We start from the raw sequence: 13,685 nt of genomic DNA on the forward strand, positions 1-13,685 counted from the left end.
TGAGTGAAGACACTTGCCAGTTGGTCAGAGCATGTTCTGAGTACACGTCCTGGTAATCCGTCTAGGACTGCTTTAAAGTCCCTGGCCACTAGGAGCGCCGCCTCTGAATGAGCATTTTCTTATTGGATTATGGCCTTATACAGCTTGTTGAGTGCGGTCTTAGTGCCAGGATCGTTTTGTGTTGGTGAATAGACAGCTAAAAATAACTCTTGGTAAATAGTGTGGTCCACAGCTTATGGTGGTTATGCCACACTTTTAAGCCAAGTTTATGAACCCTTTATAAAACAGGACATACGGTTATAGATGATTTATAACACATTCATGTAGTGGTTATGAAGCCTTTAAGAAGGCTTTATAAAGGCTTTATAAGGTGCACTTCATTTAAAGCAGGACTAGGTTTTTATTTAACATATATTGTTGGAATAAACTATTAATAAATGGTGAGCAAACTCTTTATAAATGTCTTGGTTTCAGGAAGTACTTAGTCAAACAGAAGGACTTCCGCGGCACAGCGTACACACACACACACACACACACACACACACACACACACACACACACACACACACACACACACACACACACACACACACACATTGAGAGTGGTTCTCATACACACTGCAGGAACAGACCTTCCTGTTCTGGAGGTGGTAAATGGACGTACTGTAGAAGTCTGAGGTGACTGGAGTAAGCAGGATGTACAGGGTCTAAAGAGACTTGAACTAGCTGGGAGCCACAAGTCATCATGGTTATCCTGCTGGTCCCCACACTGAAGATTGTCCTCCTCTTAGGTGAGTACATCAGACTGAATGAACACATCTCCAGTGACTCCTCTCTATAGTTGGATACATTTGGTTATAACATTTTACAGTGTAACTCCATTCACTCACTGATAATGTTGTTAGATAAAGGGGAGGGGACACTGAGGAACACAAGGTCCAGTATGTACTGATGGATGTGATGGATCACCAGTGGTGTACCAGACCAGAAACCACTCTTACAGTATGTGAAATGGAAGCTGGGGTGTTTGTACTGTTTGTAATGAGACTGATGGTGTGTCCTACAGCTGCTGTGTGGAGTGTGTGTACAGCAGAGTTGATCACAGTGGAAGGATATGAGGGGGGCAAAGCAGAGATCAGATGCCCCTATAGAGAGGAGTGGAGGAGCCACCAGAAGTACCTCTGTAAAGGGGTTTGTCCTGTTTTAAATAAAGACAAAGTTATTAAGACTGAGGCGGGGGAAAACAGTGCTTCTAAAGGGAGATACTCGCTGAAGGACAACAGAGAGGAAAGTGTCTTCATTGTGACCATCACCAACCTGACGTTAAAGGATGCTGGGAGATACTGGTGTGGAGTGGACAAATGGGGACAAGATAACTACATTAAAGTCAACCTTGAAGTCTCTGAAGTAGGGGCTACAGGTTAGCAATGAACCCCGAGTCGGGATTGCTAACAAGGCTGGAAATTCAAAACATCAAAAATCTAATAATTTCAGTTTCTCAAACAATCAACTATTTTACACAATTTAAAAGATAAACATCTCCTTAATCTAACCACATTGTTCGATTTTCAAAGAGGCTTTACGGCAAAAGCATAAAGTTAGATTATGTTTGGACAGTACATAGCCACAAAAGTACAAACATCCATTTTCAATTCAAGGTCAGGCGTCACCAAAAGCAGAAACCAGCTAGAATTATGCACTAACCTTTGTCAATCTCCATCAGATGACACTCCTAGGACATTATGTTATACAATACATGCATTTTTTGTTCCATCAAGTTCATATTTATATCCAAAAACAGCATTTTACAGTAGCGTGAAATTCAGATTTTTTTCTTCTCTGAAATGCTTCCGGTGAACATAACAAAATTACTATTCGAAAACATTGGTAAATTATAATATTGTCATTCAAAGAATAATATATTATCATCTCGTAATTGCTACCGAATGGCCAGATCTCAAAATAACTTTACTGGGAAATCACATTTTGCAATAAACGGGGTGCTATGCTAAGAACAATAAGCTATGCTATACAGTTAGCATCATCTAATATCGATAATAACATTGTAAATATCCCCTTACCTTTGATTATCTCCATCAGAAGGCACTGCCAGGATTTCCCAGGTCCGGAACAAATGTGGTTTCTTTTGACAAAGTTCATAATTTATGTCCAAATAACAACAAGTAGTTAGCGTTCATTATGCTCCCACAAAACGTGGTGGGGGGGGGTGTAAAATCACGCCGAAAAGCTAAAAAAAACTAGTAAATAATCTATTTACGTTCGTTCAAACATGTCAAACGTTGCTTAGCATTAATCTTTTGGTCCATTTTTAACGTTAAACATCAGTAATATTTTCACACAACCTATCCTATGTCTAGATAAACAATAATGACAAACTCACGCTTCTCAGATTTATGCGCAGGCGCAAAAAAATGAAGTGATGACATGTCAACTTCCTCGCATTCTAATTTGCTCTCTGTTTATCATAGACGCTTCAAACAACTTTATAAAGATCGTTGACATCTAGTGGAAGCCGTAGGTGTTGCGAAATGAATCCTTTCTCACTATGGTATCTATAAAACAATGACACTAAATAGTACAGTCACAAAATTCACATTTTTTTTTATCTATTTTTCACAGGTTTTTGCCTGCAATATGAGTTTTGTTATACTTACAGACACCATTCAAACTGTTTTAGAAAATTCAGAGTGTTTTCTATCCGAATGTGTTAATAATATGCATATCCTAGCTTCTGAGTTGGTGTAGGAGGCAGTTAAAAATGGGCACATATTTTTTTCAAAATTTCTCAATACTGCCCCCGAGCCCCAACAGGTAAAACCTTTGATTCTCATCCTCAAAACTTTACCACTTTCATACCCAACATATTACATTATACATTCCTAATCAAGCTTCTGCTATTGACCCAAATCCACTTTATTCTGTGTTTTTCATTCACTGTTGCAAACTGTTTTTTTTTATTAATGATGTATACCCATTTATCTCAAGTCAAAATTCCACCCTAAACGAGGCCAGGTCATTCAACTGGCGTGAACAATGGGATGAAAAACACACATTATAGTGCATGTATCGGAGGACAGATCACATAATGTCACGTTTGTGTGTAGAGAAGGACCAAGGCGCAGCGTGAGTATCATTCCACATCTTTATTAATAACCTCTTACATCTAGACGTTCCGCTATCGGAACACCTGCTCCAATATCCAATGATGGGCGTGGCGCGAAATACAAACTCCTCGAAAATCCGAAAACTTCCATTTTTCAAACATATGACTATTTTACATCATTTTAAAGACAAGACTCTCCTTTATCTAACCACACTGTCCGATTTCAAAAAGGCTTTACAGCGAAAGCAAAACATTAGATTATGTCAGCAGAGTACCCAGCCAGAAATAATCAGACACCCATTTTTCAAGCTAGCCTGTTAGGGCTAGGGGGCAGTATTGACACGGCTGGATAAAAAAACATACCCGATTTAATCTGGTTACCACTCCTACCCAGTAACTAGAATATGCATATACTTATTACATATGGATAGAAAACACCCTAAATTTTCTAAAACTGTTTGAATGGTGTCTGTGAGTATAACAGAACTCATTTGGCAGGCAAAACCCTGAGACATTTTCTGACAGGAAGTGGATACCTGATGTGTTGTATTACCTTTAAACCTATCCCATTGAAAAACACAGGGGCTGAGGAATATTTTGGCACTTCCTATTGCTTCCACTAGATGTCACCAGCCTTTACAAAGTGTTTTGAGTCTTCTGGAGGGAGATCTGACCGAACAAGAGCCATGGAACGATGATGGCCCATTAGACACCTGGCGCGCGAGTTCATGTTGGGTACCCTCGTTCCAATACGTTATAAAAGAGTATGCATTCGTCCACCTTGAATATTATTCATGTTCTGGTTAAAAAAGGCCCTAATGATTTATGCTATACAACGTTTGACATGTTTGAACGAACGTAAATATATTTTTTCCCCTCGTTCATGACGAGAAGTCCGGCTGGCTTAGATCATGTGCTAACAAGACGGAGATTTTTGGACATAAATGATGAGCTTTTTTGAACAAAACTACATTCGTTATGGACCTGTGATACTTGGAAGTGACATCTGATGAAGAGAATCAAAGGTAATGGATTATTTACATAGTATTTTCGATTTTAGATCTCCCCAACATGACGTCTAGTCTGTATCGCAACGCGTATTTTTCTGGGCGCAGTGCTCAGATTATTACAAAGTGAGATTTCCCAGTAAGGTTATTTTTAAATCTGGCAAGTTGATTGGGTTCAAGAGATGTAAATCTATAATTCTTTAAATGACAATATAATATTTTACCAATGTTTTCTAATTTTAATTATTTAATTTGTGGTGTTGACTTGACTGCCGGTTATTGGAGGGAAACGATTTCCTCAACATCAATGCCATAGTAAAACGCTGTTTTTGGATATAAATATGAACTTGATAGAACTAAAAATGCATGCATTGTCTAACATAATGTCCTAGGAGTGTCATCTGATGGAGATTGTAAAAGGTTAGTGCATCATTTTAGCTGGTTTTATGGTTTTGGTGACCCTGTCTTTGAATTGACAAAACATTACACACAACTCTTGTAAATGTACTGTCCTAACATACTCTAAATTTATGCTTTCGCCGTAAAACCTTTTTGAAATCGTAAAACGTGGTTAGATTAAGGAGATGTTTATCTTTCAAAGGGTGTAAAATAGTTGTATGTTTGAAAAATTTGAATTTTGACATTTATTTGGATTCAAATTTGCCGCTCTTGAAATGCACCTGCTGTTGATGGAGTGCACCACGGGTGGGACGCTAGCGTCCCACCTAGCCCATAGAGGCTAGCATATAATGTCACAAAAAACAAAACCACAGCTAAATGCAGCACTAACATTTGATCTTCATCAGATGACACGCCTAGGACATTATGTTATACAATACATGCATGTTTTGTTCAATCAAGTTCATATTTATATCAAAAAACAGCTTTTTACATTAGCATGTGACGTTCAGAACTAGCATTCCCACCGAACACTTCCGGTGAATTTACTAAATTACTCACGATAAATGTTCACAAAAAACATAACAATTATTTTAAGAATTATAGATACAGAACTCCTTTATGCAATCGCGGTGTCCGATTTTAAAATAGCTTTTCGGTGAAAGCACATTTTGCAATATTCTGAGTAGATAGCCCGGCCATCATGGCTAGCTATTTTGACACCCACCAAGTTTGGTACTCACCAAACTCAGATTTACTATAAGAAAAATTGGATTACCTTTTCTGTTCTTCGTCAGAATGCACTCCCAGGACTTCTACTTCATCACCCAATGTTGTTTTGGTTCCAAATAATCCATAGTTATATCCAAATAGTGGCGTTTTGTTGTGCGTTCAAGACACTATCCGAAGGGTAACGAAGGGTGACGCGCCCGGCGCGTATCATGACAAAAAAATTCAAAATATTCCATTACCGTTCTTCGAAGCATGTCAAACGCTGTTTAAAATCAATTTTTATGCTATTTTTCTCGTAAAATAGCGATAATATTCCGACCGGGAGTCGTTTTCGTTCAAAGACTGAAAATGTAAACATGGAGTCGTCTCGTGCACGCGCGCACCCGTCTCATTGTTCTCAGATCGAAAACTTACCAAATGCGCTACTGTTTTTCAGCCAGAGACTGCAAAGTCATCATTCAACGTTCTCCCGCCTTCTGAGAGCCTATGGGAGCCTCAGGAAGTGTCACGTTACAGCAGAGATACTCTATTTTGGATAGAGATGGCAAAGAAGGCCAAGAAATAGTCAGACAGTGTACTTCCTGTACAGAATCTTCTCAGGTTTTGGCCTGCCATTTGAGTTCTGTTATACTCAGACACCATTCAAACAGTTTTAGAAACTTTGGAGTGTTTTCTATCCAAAGCCAATAATTATATGCATATTCTAGTTTCTGGGCAGGAGTAATAACCAGATTAAATCGGGTACATTTTTTATCCGGCCGTGAAAATACTGCCCCCTATCCATAACAAGTTAATGTGAAACTATGCAAGACATACAATAAACTATAAACAAAACAACAAACCGTGACGACAGAGTTAGTGCATGTTGCACACATGCACTAACTCAAAATAAGATCCCACAAACAACAGGTGGGAAAAGGCTGCCTAAATATCATCCCCAATCAGAGACAACGATAGACAGCTGCCTCTGATTGGGAACCATATCAGGCCAACATAGAAATAAGTAACATAGATTTCCCACCCTAGTCACACCCTGACCTAACCAAATAGAGAATAAAAGGGATCGACGACTCACTGCGAGCTCACAGAACAGGGCTCCGGGCAGCCGAGCGGAAATGGAGGAAAACTCGCCTCCCTGCGGACCTGGCATCCTTTCACTCCCTCCTCTCTACATTTTCCTCTTCTGTCTCTGCTGCTAAAGCCACTTTCTACCACTCTAAACTCCAAGCATCTGCCTCTAACCCTAGGAAGCTCTTTGCTACCTTCTCCTCCCTCCTGAATCCTCCTCCCCCTCCCCCCCCCTCCTCCCTCTCTGCGGATGACTTCGTCAACCATTTTGAAAAGAAGGTTGACGACATCCGATCCTCGTTTGCTAAGTCAAACGACACCGCTGGTCCTGCTCACACTGCCCTACCCTGTGCTTTGACCTCTTTCTCCCCTCTCTCTCCAGATGAAATCTCGCGTCTTGTGACGGCCGGCCGCCCAACAACCTGCCCACTTGACCCTATCCCCTCCTCTCTTCTCCAGACCATTTCCGGAGACCTTCTCCCCTACCTCACCTCGCTCATCAACTCATCCTTGACCGCTGGCTACGTCCCTTCCGTCTTCAAGAGAGCGAGAGTTGCACCCCTTCTGAAAAAACCTACACTCGATCCCTCCGATGTCAACAACTACAGACCAGTATCCCTTCTTTCCTTTCTCTCCAAAACTCTTGAACGTGCCGTCCTTGGCCAGCTCTCTTGCTATCTCTCTCAGAATGACCTTCTTGATCCTAATCAGTCAGGTTTCAAGACTGGGCATTCAACTGAGACTGCTCTTCTCTGTGTCACGGAGGCTCCCCGCACTGCTAAAGCTAACTCTCTCTCCTCTGCTCTCATCCTTCTAGACCTATCTGCTGCCTTTGATACTGTGAACCATCAGATCCTCCTCTCCACCCTCTCCGAGCTGGGCATCTCTGGCGCGGCCCACGCCTGGATTGCGTCCTACCTGACAGCTCGCTCCTACCAGGTGGCGTGGCGAGAATCCGTCTCCGCACCATGTGCTCTCACCACTGGTGTCCCCCAGGGCTCTGTTCTAGGCCCTCTCCTATTCTCGCTATACACCAAGTCACTTGGCTCTGTCATATCCTCACATGGTCTCTCATATCATTGCTATGCAGATGACACACAATTAATCTTCTCCTTTCCCCCTTCTGACAACCAGGTGGCGAATCGCATCTCTGCATGTCTGGCAGACATATCAGTGTGGATGACGGATCACCACCTCAAGCTGAACCTCGGCAAGACGGAGCTGCTCTTCCTCCCGGGGAAGGACTGCCCGTTCCATGATCTCGCCATCACGGTTGACAACTCCCTTGTGTCCTCCTCCCAGAGTGCTAAGAGCCTCGGCGTGACCCTGGACAACACCCTGTCGTTCTCCACTAACATCATGGCGGTGACCCGATCCTGTAGGTTCATGCTCTACAACATTCGCAGAGTACGACCCTGCCTCACACAGGAAGCGGCGCAGGTCCTAATCCAGGCACTTGTCATCTCCCGTCTGGATTACTGCAACTCGTTGTTGGCTGGGCTCCCTGCCTGTGCCATTAAACCCCTACAACTCATCCAGAACGCCGCAGCCCGTCTGGTGTTCAACCTTCCCAAGTTCTCTCACGTCACCCCGCTCCTCCGCTCTCTCCACTGGCTTCCAGTCGAAGCTCGCATCCGCTACAAGACCATGGTGCTTGCCTACGGAGCTGTGAGGGGAACGGCACCTCCGTACCTTCAGGCTCTGATCAGGCCCTACACCCAAACAAGGGCACTGCGTTCATCCACCTCTGGCCTGCTCGCCTCCCTACCTCTGAGGAAGCACAGTTCCCGCTCAGCCCAGTCAAAACTGTTCGCCGCTCTGGCACCCCAATGGTGGAACAAGCTCCCTCACGACGCCAGGACAGCGGAGTCAATCACCACCTTCCGGAGACACCTGAAACCCCACCTCTTTAAGGAATACCTGGGATAGGATAAAGTAATCCTTCTAACCCCCCCTTAAAAGATTTAGATGCACTATTGTAAGTGGTTGTTCCACTGGATATTATAAGGTGAATGCACCAATTTGTAAGTCGCTCTGGATAAGAGCGTCTGCTAAATGACTTAAATGTAAATGTAAATGTAATCTCTAAGGTCAGGGCGTGACAGTTTCATGGTGTGCAAGTCTTTGTCATTGTAGTTTCCAAACCACTCTTGTTCTGTTATGGTATGTATTTATTTGATAATAAATCGGCTGAACTTCTTTCTGAGCGCTAGGCCTACATGTTTGTTTAAAATGACAGATTGGTGCTGTGAGAATCTCATTGCAGTGACTGGCTACAGTATGAAGAATGGTCAGTCTCCATCCACTGTGTTAATGATGAAAAGTATGAAGACAATCAGAAATACTTCTGCAAAGAGAAGACAATTTAAATGTCTAGGTGATGTGAAAGTGACAACAACCAAAAGCCAGAACGGGAGGTTCTCACTGTTCCACAACAAGACAGACAGAGTTTTCACCATGACCATCACCAGACTAACCCAAGAGGACGCTGGGAGATATCTATGTGGAGTACAGAACAACCACACATTTGATACCATGTCAGCAGTCAGGCTATGACTGCGTGTACAAAACGTTAGGAGCACTTTTCTAATAATGAGTTGCACCCCCTTATGCCCTCAGAACAGCCTCAATTTGTCAGAGCATGGACTTTCCAAGGTTTCGAAAGCATTCCACAGGGATGCTGGCCCATGTTGACTCCAATGCTTCCAACAGTTGTGTCAAGTTGGTTGGTAGTGGATCTCTACTCCGAATATCTTGTTCCATCTCATCCCACAGATAATCAATTAGATTGAGATCTGGTGACTGGGCAGGCCACTGCAGTGAGCTGAATTCACTGTTGTGTTCGTGGTCCAGACATCACTAGAGCACACAGATCATATTATCACCATTCAGATAAGTGAAGAGCATATTACTTCCTGGTACACATTATGATGCTGTGTTATTATTTAGTTATTATTAAGGCACATTTCATTCTATCACATAAACATATTTGTGTATTGTACATAGATGGATCTGGCGTCAAATCTGACTTTGGAATCAGATCCCCCCTCTTAGTGGTGTAGTGTAAAGACATGGTGCTCCGACAACACATCTCTGTGTAATAACTACTTTAATACCAGTAGACAACATTTTGTTGTGTTAGCCCAGTGAAAAATGTCCACACATTGTCACAACAACTGTGTTTTGTGGTCCTTTGTTTTTAGCGACACCAACAATAACCACCACAAGAAAACCTGCTACAACAACAACAGCATCAAACCGAGGTTTACCAACGCTGTCATCCTTAACCACCTCCATCTCACCATCATCATCCATCTCATCATCATCATCCATCTCACCACCATCATCCATCTCACCACCATCATCCATCTCATCATCAACACAAAATGGATTTGGTAAATAAACTTTATGACTGCTTTTAAACAGGCATCTAAACACAGCCAAAAAATCTGACCACTCAGATCAGCCCCGAAAAAGATAGGATGTGAAAAGATCTGATATCCTTGGTCAAAAGACCAATTAGTGGAAAAAACTGTGTCAATGCAGCCTATGAGCCTTTTTACGCTGCACTAGTTTAAAACCAGTTTCTCAACACATCATTTTGTAATGTAAAGAGACTGATCTGGCGTCAAATCTGACTTTAGGTAATGTGTGACACTTCTATACCAGATTCCTCCTTCTGAGTGGTAGTGAAAAGACAATGTCTCTCCGATTCCACATGCCCCTGCAATAATTACTTTAATACCAGTAGACTGTCACGCCCTGACCGTAGAGATCCTTATTATTCTCTATGTTTGGTTAGGTCAGGGTGTGACTCGGGTGGGGAGGTCTATGTTTTCTGTTTCTTTGTTTTTGGGCCAGTGTGGTTCCCAATCAGAGGCAGCTGTCTATCGTTGTCTCTGATTGGGAATCATACTTAGGCAGCCTGTTTTCCACCTGTGTTTGTGGGAGGTTATTTTCTGTTTAGCATTCTGAGCCTGACAGAACTGTGCGCTTTCGTTTTTTCACCGTTTGTTATTTTGTTTGAGTGCTTCTTGTAATAAAGTATCATGAACACTTACAACGCTGCGCCTTGGTCCACTTCTCCCTCTTATGACGAGCGTTACATAGACAGCATTTTTGTTGTGTGAGGCTGCGTTTACACATTGTTGGCCACCACATCCAAGGCTAATGTCAGAACAGGAAGTAAACAGAAAAGTTACACATCTGATGAGGAAGAGAGGCAGATCTTACTTCACATATTAGTGTAAAAGGCCCTATGTAAGTTGAACAGAAGTGCTGATTGTAAAGTATGTGTTCTAATGGTACTGTTTGTGTCTGTGTTCTGATACATCAGTGGTCATCATAGTATCTGGGATTCTGGTCATGCTGCTATTGGTGCTTGTGGTCAGCCTGCTCATAGTCTATAGATGGAAACTCAACAAGGAAACAGGTGGGTAACAATCTCTCACACAGGCAAGGGGAAGTTACTCAAACCCCGTCTTCAATTCCAAGAAACCATTTGCATGTACAATCATCCTTTGGCCCTGGTTGAGAAATAGAGGTCTCATTGAGAACAGGGCTCTGAAAACCACCTGAACAGACTGCTGCGGCACAATAGTGACACGTGTGAAGTGTATGACACTCTGTGTGTGTGTTCCACAGCTGACTCCTCAGCACCCAGGGTGAACACTGGGATCAACATAGAGGTCAGTGTGTGTGCGTGCAAAGCCTGCCTGCATGCATCATTGCATGTCTGTGTGATGTGTATATATATATCTATATAAAGAGAGAGAGTTATAGATATATATATATATACTGCTCAAAAAAATAAAGGGAACACTTAAACAACACATCCTAGATCTGAATGAAAGAAATAATCTTATTAAATACTTTTTTCTTTACATAGTTGAATGTGCTGACAACAAAATCACACAAAAATAATCAATGGAAATCCAATTTATCAACCCATGGAAGGCTGGATTTGGGGTCCAACTATGATGTAATGTCCTTAAAACAAGTCAAAATGAGGCTCAGTAGTGTGTGTGGCCTCCACGTGCCTGTATGACCTCCCTACAACGCCTGGGCATGCTCCTGATGAGGTGGCGGATGGTCTCCTGAGGGATCTCTTCCCAGACCTGGACTAAAGCATCCGCCAACTCCTGGACAGTCTGTGGTGCAACGTGGCGTTGGTGGATGGAGCGAGACATGATGTCCCGGATGTGCTCAATTGGATTCAGGTCTGGGGAACGGGCGGGCCAGTCCATAGCATCAATGCCTTCCTCTTGCAGGAACTGCTGACACACTCCAGCCACGAGGTCTAGCATTGTCTTGCATTAGGAGGAACCCAGGGCCAACCGCACTAGCATATGGTCTCACAAGGGGTCTGAGGATCTCATCTCGGTACCTAATGGCAGTCAGGCTACCTCTGGCGAGCACATGGAGGGCTGTGCGGCCCCCCAAAGAAATGCCACCCCACACCATGACTGACCCACCGCCAAACCGGTCATGCTGGAGGATGTTGCAGGCAGCAGAATGTTCTCCACGGCGTCTCCAGACTCTGTCACGTCTGTCACGTGCTCAGTGTGAACCTGATTTCATCTGTGAAGAGCACAGGGCGCCAGTGGCGAATTTGCCAATCTTGGTGTTCTCTGGCAAATGCCAAACGTCCTGCACGGTGTTGGGCTGTAAGCACAACCCCCACCTGTGGACGTTGGGCCCTCATACCACCCTCATGGAGTCTGTTTCTGACCGTTTGAGCAGACACATGCACATTTGTGGCCTGCTGGAGGTCATTTTGCAGGGCTCTGGCAGTGCTTCTCCTGCTCCTCCTTGCACAAAGGCGGAGGTAGCGGTCCTGCTGCCGGGTTGTTGCCCTCCTACGGCCTCCTCCACGTCTCCTGATGTACTGGCCTGTCTCCTGGTAGCGCCTCCACACTACGCTGACAGACACAGCAAACCTTCTTGCCACAGCTCGCATTGATGTGCCATCCTGGATGAGCTGCACTACCTGAGCCACCTGTGGTGGTTGTAGACTCCGTCTCATGCTACCACTAGAGTGAAAGCACCGCCAGCATTCAAAAGTGACCAAAACATCAGCCAGGAAGCATAGGAACTGAGAAGTGGTCTGTGGCCCACACCTGCAGAACCACTCCTTTATTGGGGGTGTCTTGCTAATTGCCTATAATTTCCACCTGTTGTCTATTCCATTTGCACAACAGCATGTGCAATTTATTGTCAATCAGTGTTGCTTCCTAAGTGGACAGTTTGATTTCACAGAAGTGTGATTGACTTTTAGTTACATTGTGTTTAAGTGTTCCCTTTATTTTTTTGAGCAGTGTATATACATATAGAGAGAGAGAGAAAGCATGTTCTAATCTATGTTCTTCCGTCTCTCATCATGTCCTTATGTCCCTCCTCCTTTTCCTCCTCTCCAGGGTTGTCATGGTGATGGTGACAATAAGGAGGTAAAGGACCACACCAGCTCAGGTAGTGAGACCACCACCATCTACTCCACCGCCAACTTACCCACAAGCCCCTCTGACTGTCTCAACTACGCCAGCGTCAACTTCCACAAGAACCCCAGCTGCCCCAATGAAGCCACTGCCGCCATCGCTAAAGAGGGCACCTCTTCTGGTGACTATGCCACTGTCAACGTCAGTCAAAAGCCTGCCTACTCTACTGTCAATCATCCACACAGCTCCTCTGAGGCTCCTCCCATCTACTCCACATTGAGCATAACCAGAGACACCTGAGTCACTGACAACCAATCACAAGGGACATACACTCACTGGCAACCAATCACAAGAAACATGTCATGAACTACTTTTACCACTAACAGCCTCTTGAGCACTGAGCTCTGTTTTTAGCAGACAGCTGCATAATGTGCTTCATGTCCTCACAATCAGATGTTACCCTGACTTCTCTCTTCCATCAGATGTGTTTCCCTGACTTCTCTCTTTCCATCAGATGTGTTACCCTGACTTCTCTCTTCCATCAGATGTGTTACCCTGACTTCTCTCTTCCATCAGATGTGTTACCCTGACTTCTCTCTTCCATCAGATGTGTTTCCCTGACTTCTCTCTTCCATCAGATGTGTTAACCTGACTTCTCTCTTCCATCAGATGTGTTTCCCTGACTTCTCTCTTCCATCAGATGTGTTTCCCTGACTTCTCTCTTCAACTTGTCTTAATGTCAGTTAATTTTTTGTTCATATCTGCAGATAAATATTGGCTCACTATTTGGCAAGCATTGAAAAAGGTATCACACGTTTTTGACCAAGGCATTGTAACAGTCTATTAATGTTTTTTTTACAAATGTATAATTGATTAAATAACCATGAATGATGTATTTGGAAAGTCCTTATAAAGGGTGCC

General features: G+C 43.5%; 1 protein-coding gene across 1 annotated transcript; it reads left to right on the forward strand.

Moving 5' to 3' along the window:
* Positions 1-578: 578 nt before the first annotated feature.
* Positions 579-13,283, forward strand: LOC106597639 (uncharacterized). The gene is made up of 6 exons (XM_045714511.2): positions 579-791; positions 1,067-1,420; positions 9,534-9,725; positions 10,667-10,762; positions 10,975-11,018; positions 12,747-13,283. Exons 1-6 carry the CDS (start codon positions 746-748, stop codon positions 13,062-13,064), a joined length of 1,050 nt encoding a protein of 349 aa, XP_045570467.1. The 5' UTR covers positions 579-745; the 3' UTR covers positions 13,065-13,283.
* Positions 13,284-13,685: the final 402 nt, after the last annotated feature.

The sequence above is a fragment of the Salmo salar genome, chromosome 03 (genome assembly GCF_965601325.2).
Source record: "Salmo salar chromosome 03, fSalSal1, whole genome shotgun sequence".
In the NCBI taxonomy this organism is placed as follows: Eukaryota; Metazoa; Chordata; class Actinopteri; order Salmoniformes; family Salmonidae; genus Salmo; species Salmo salar.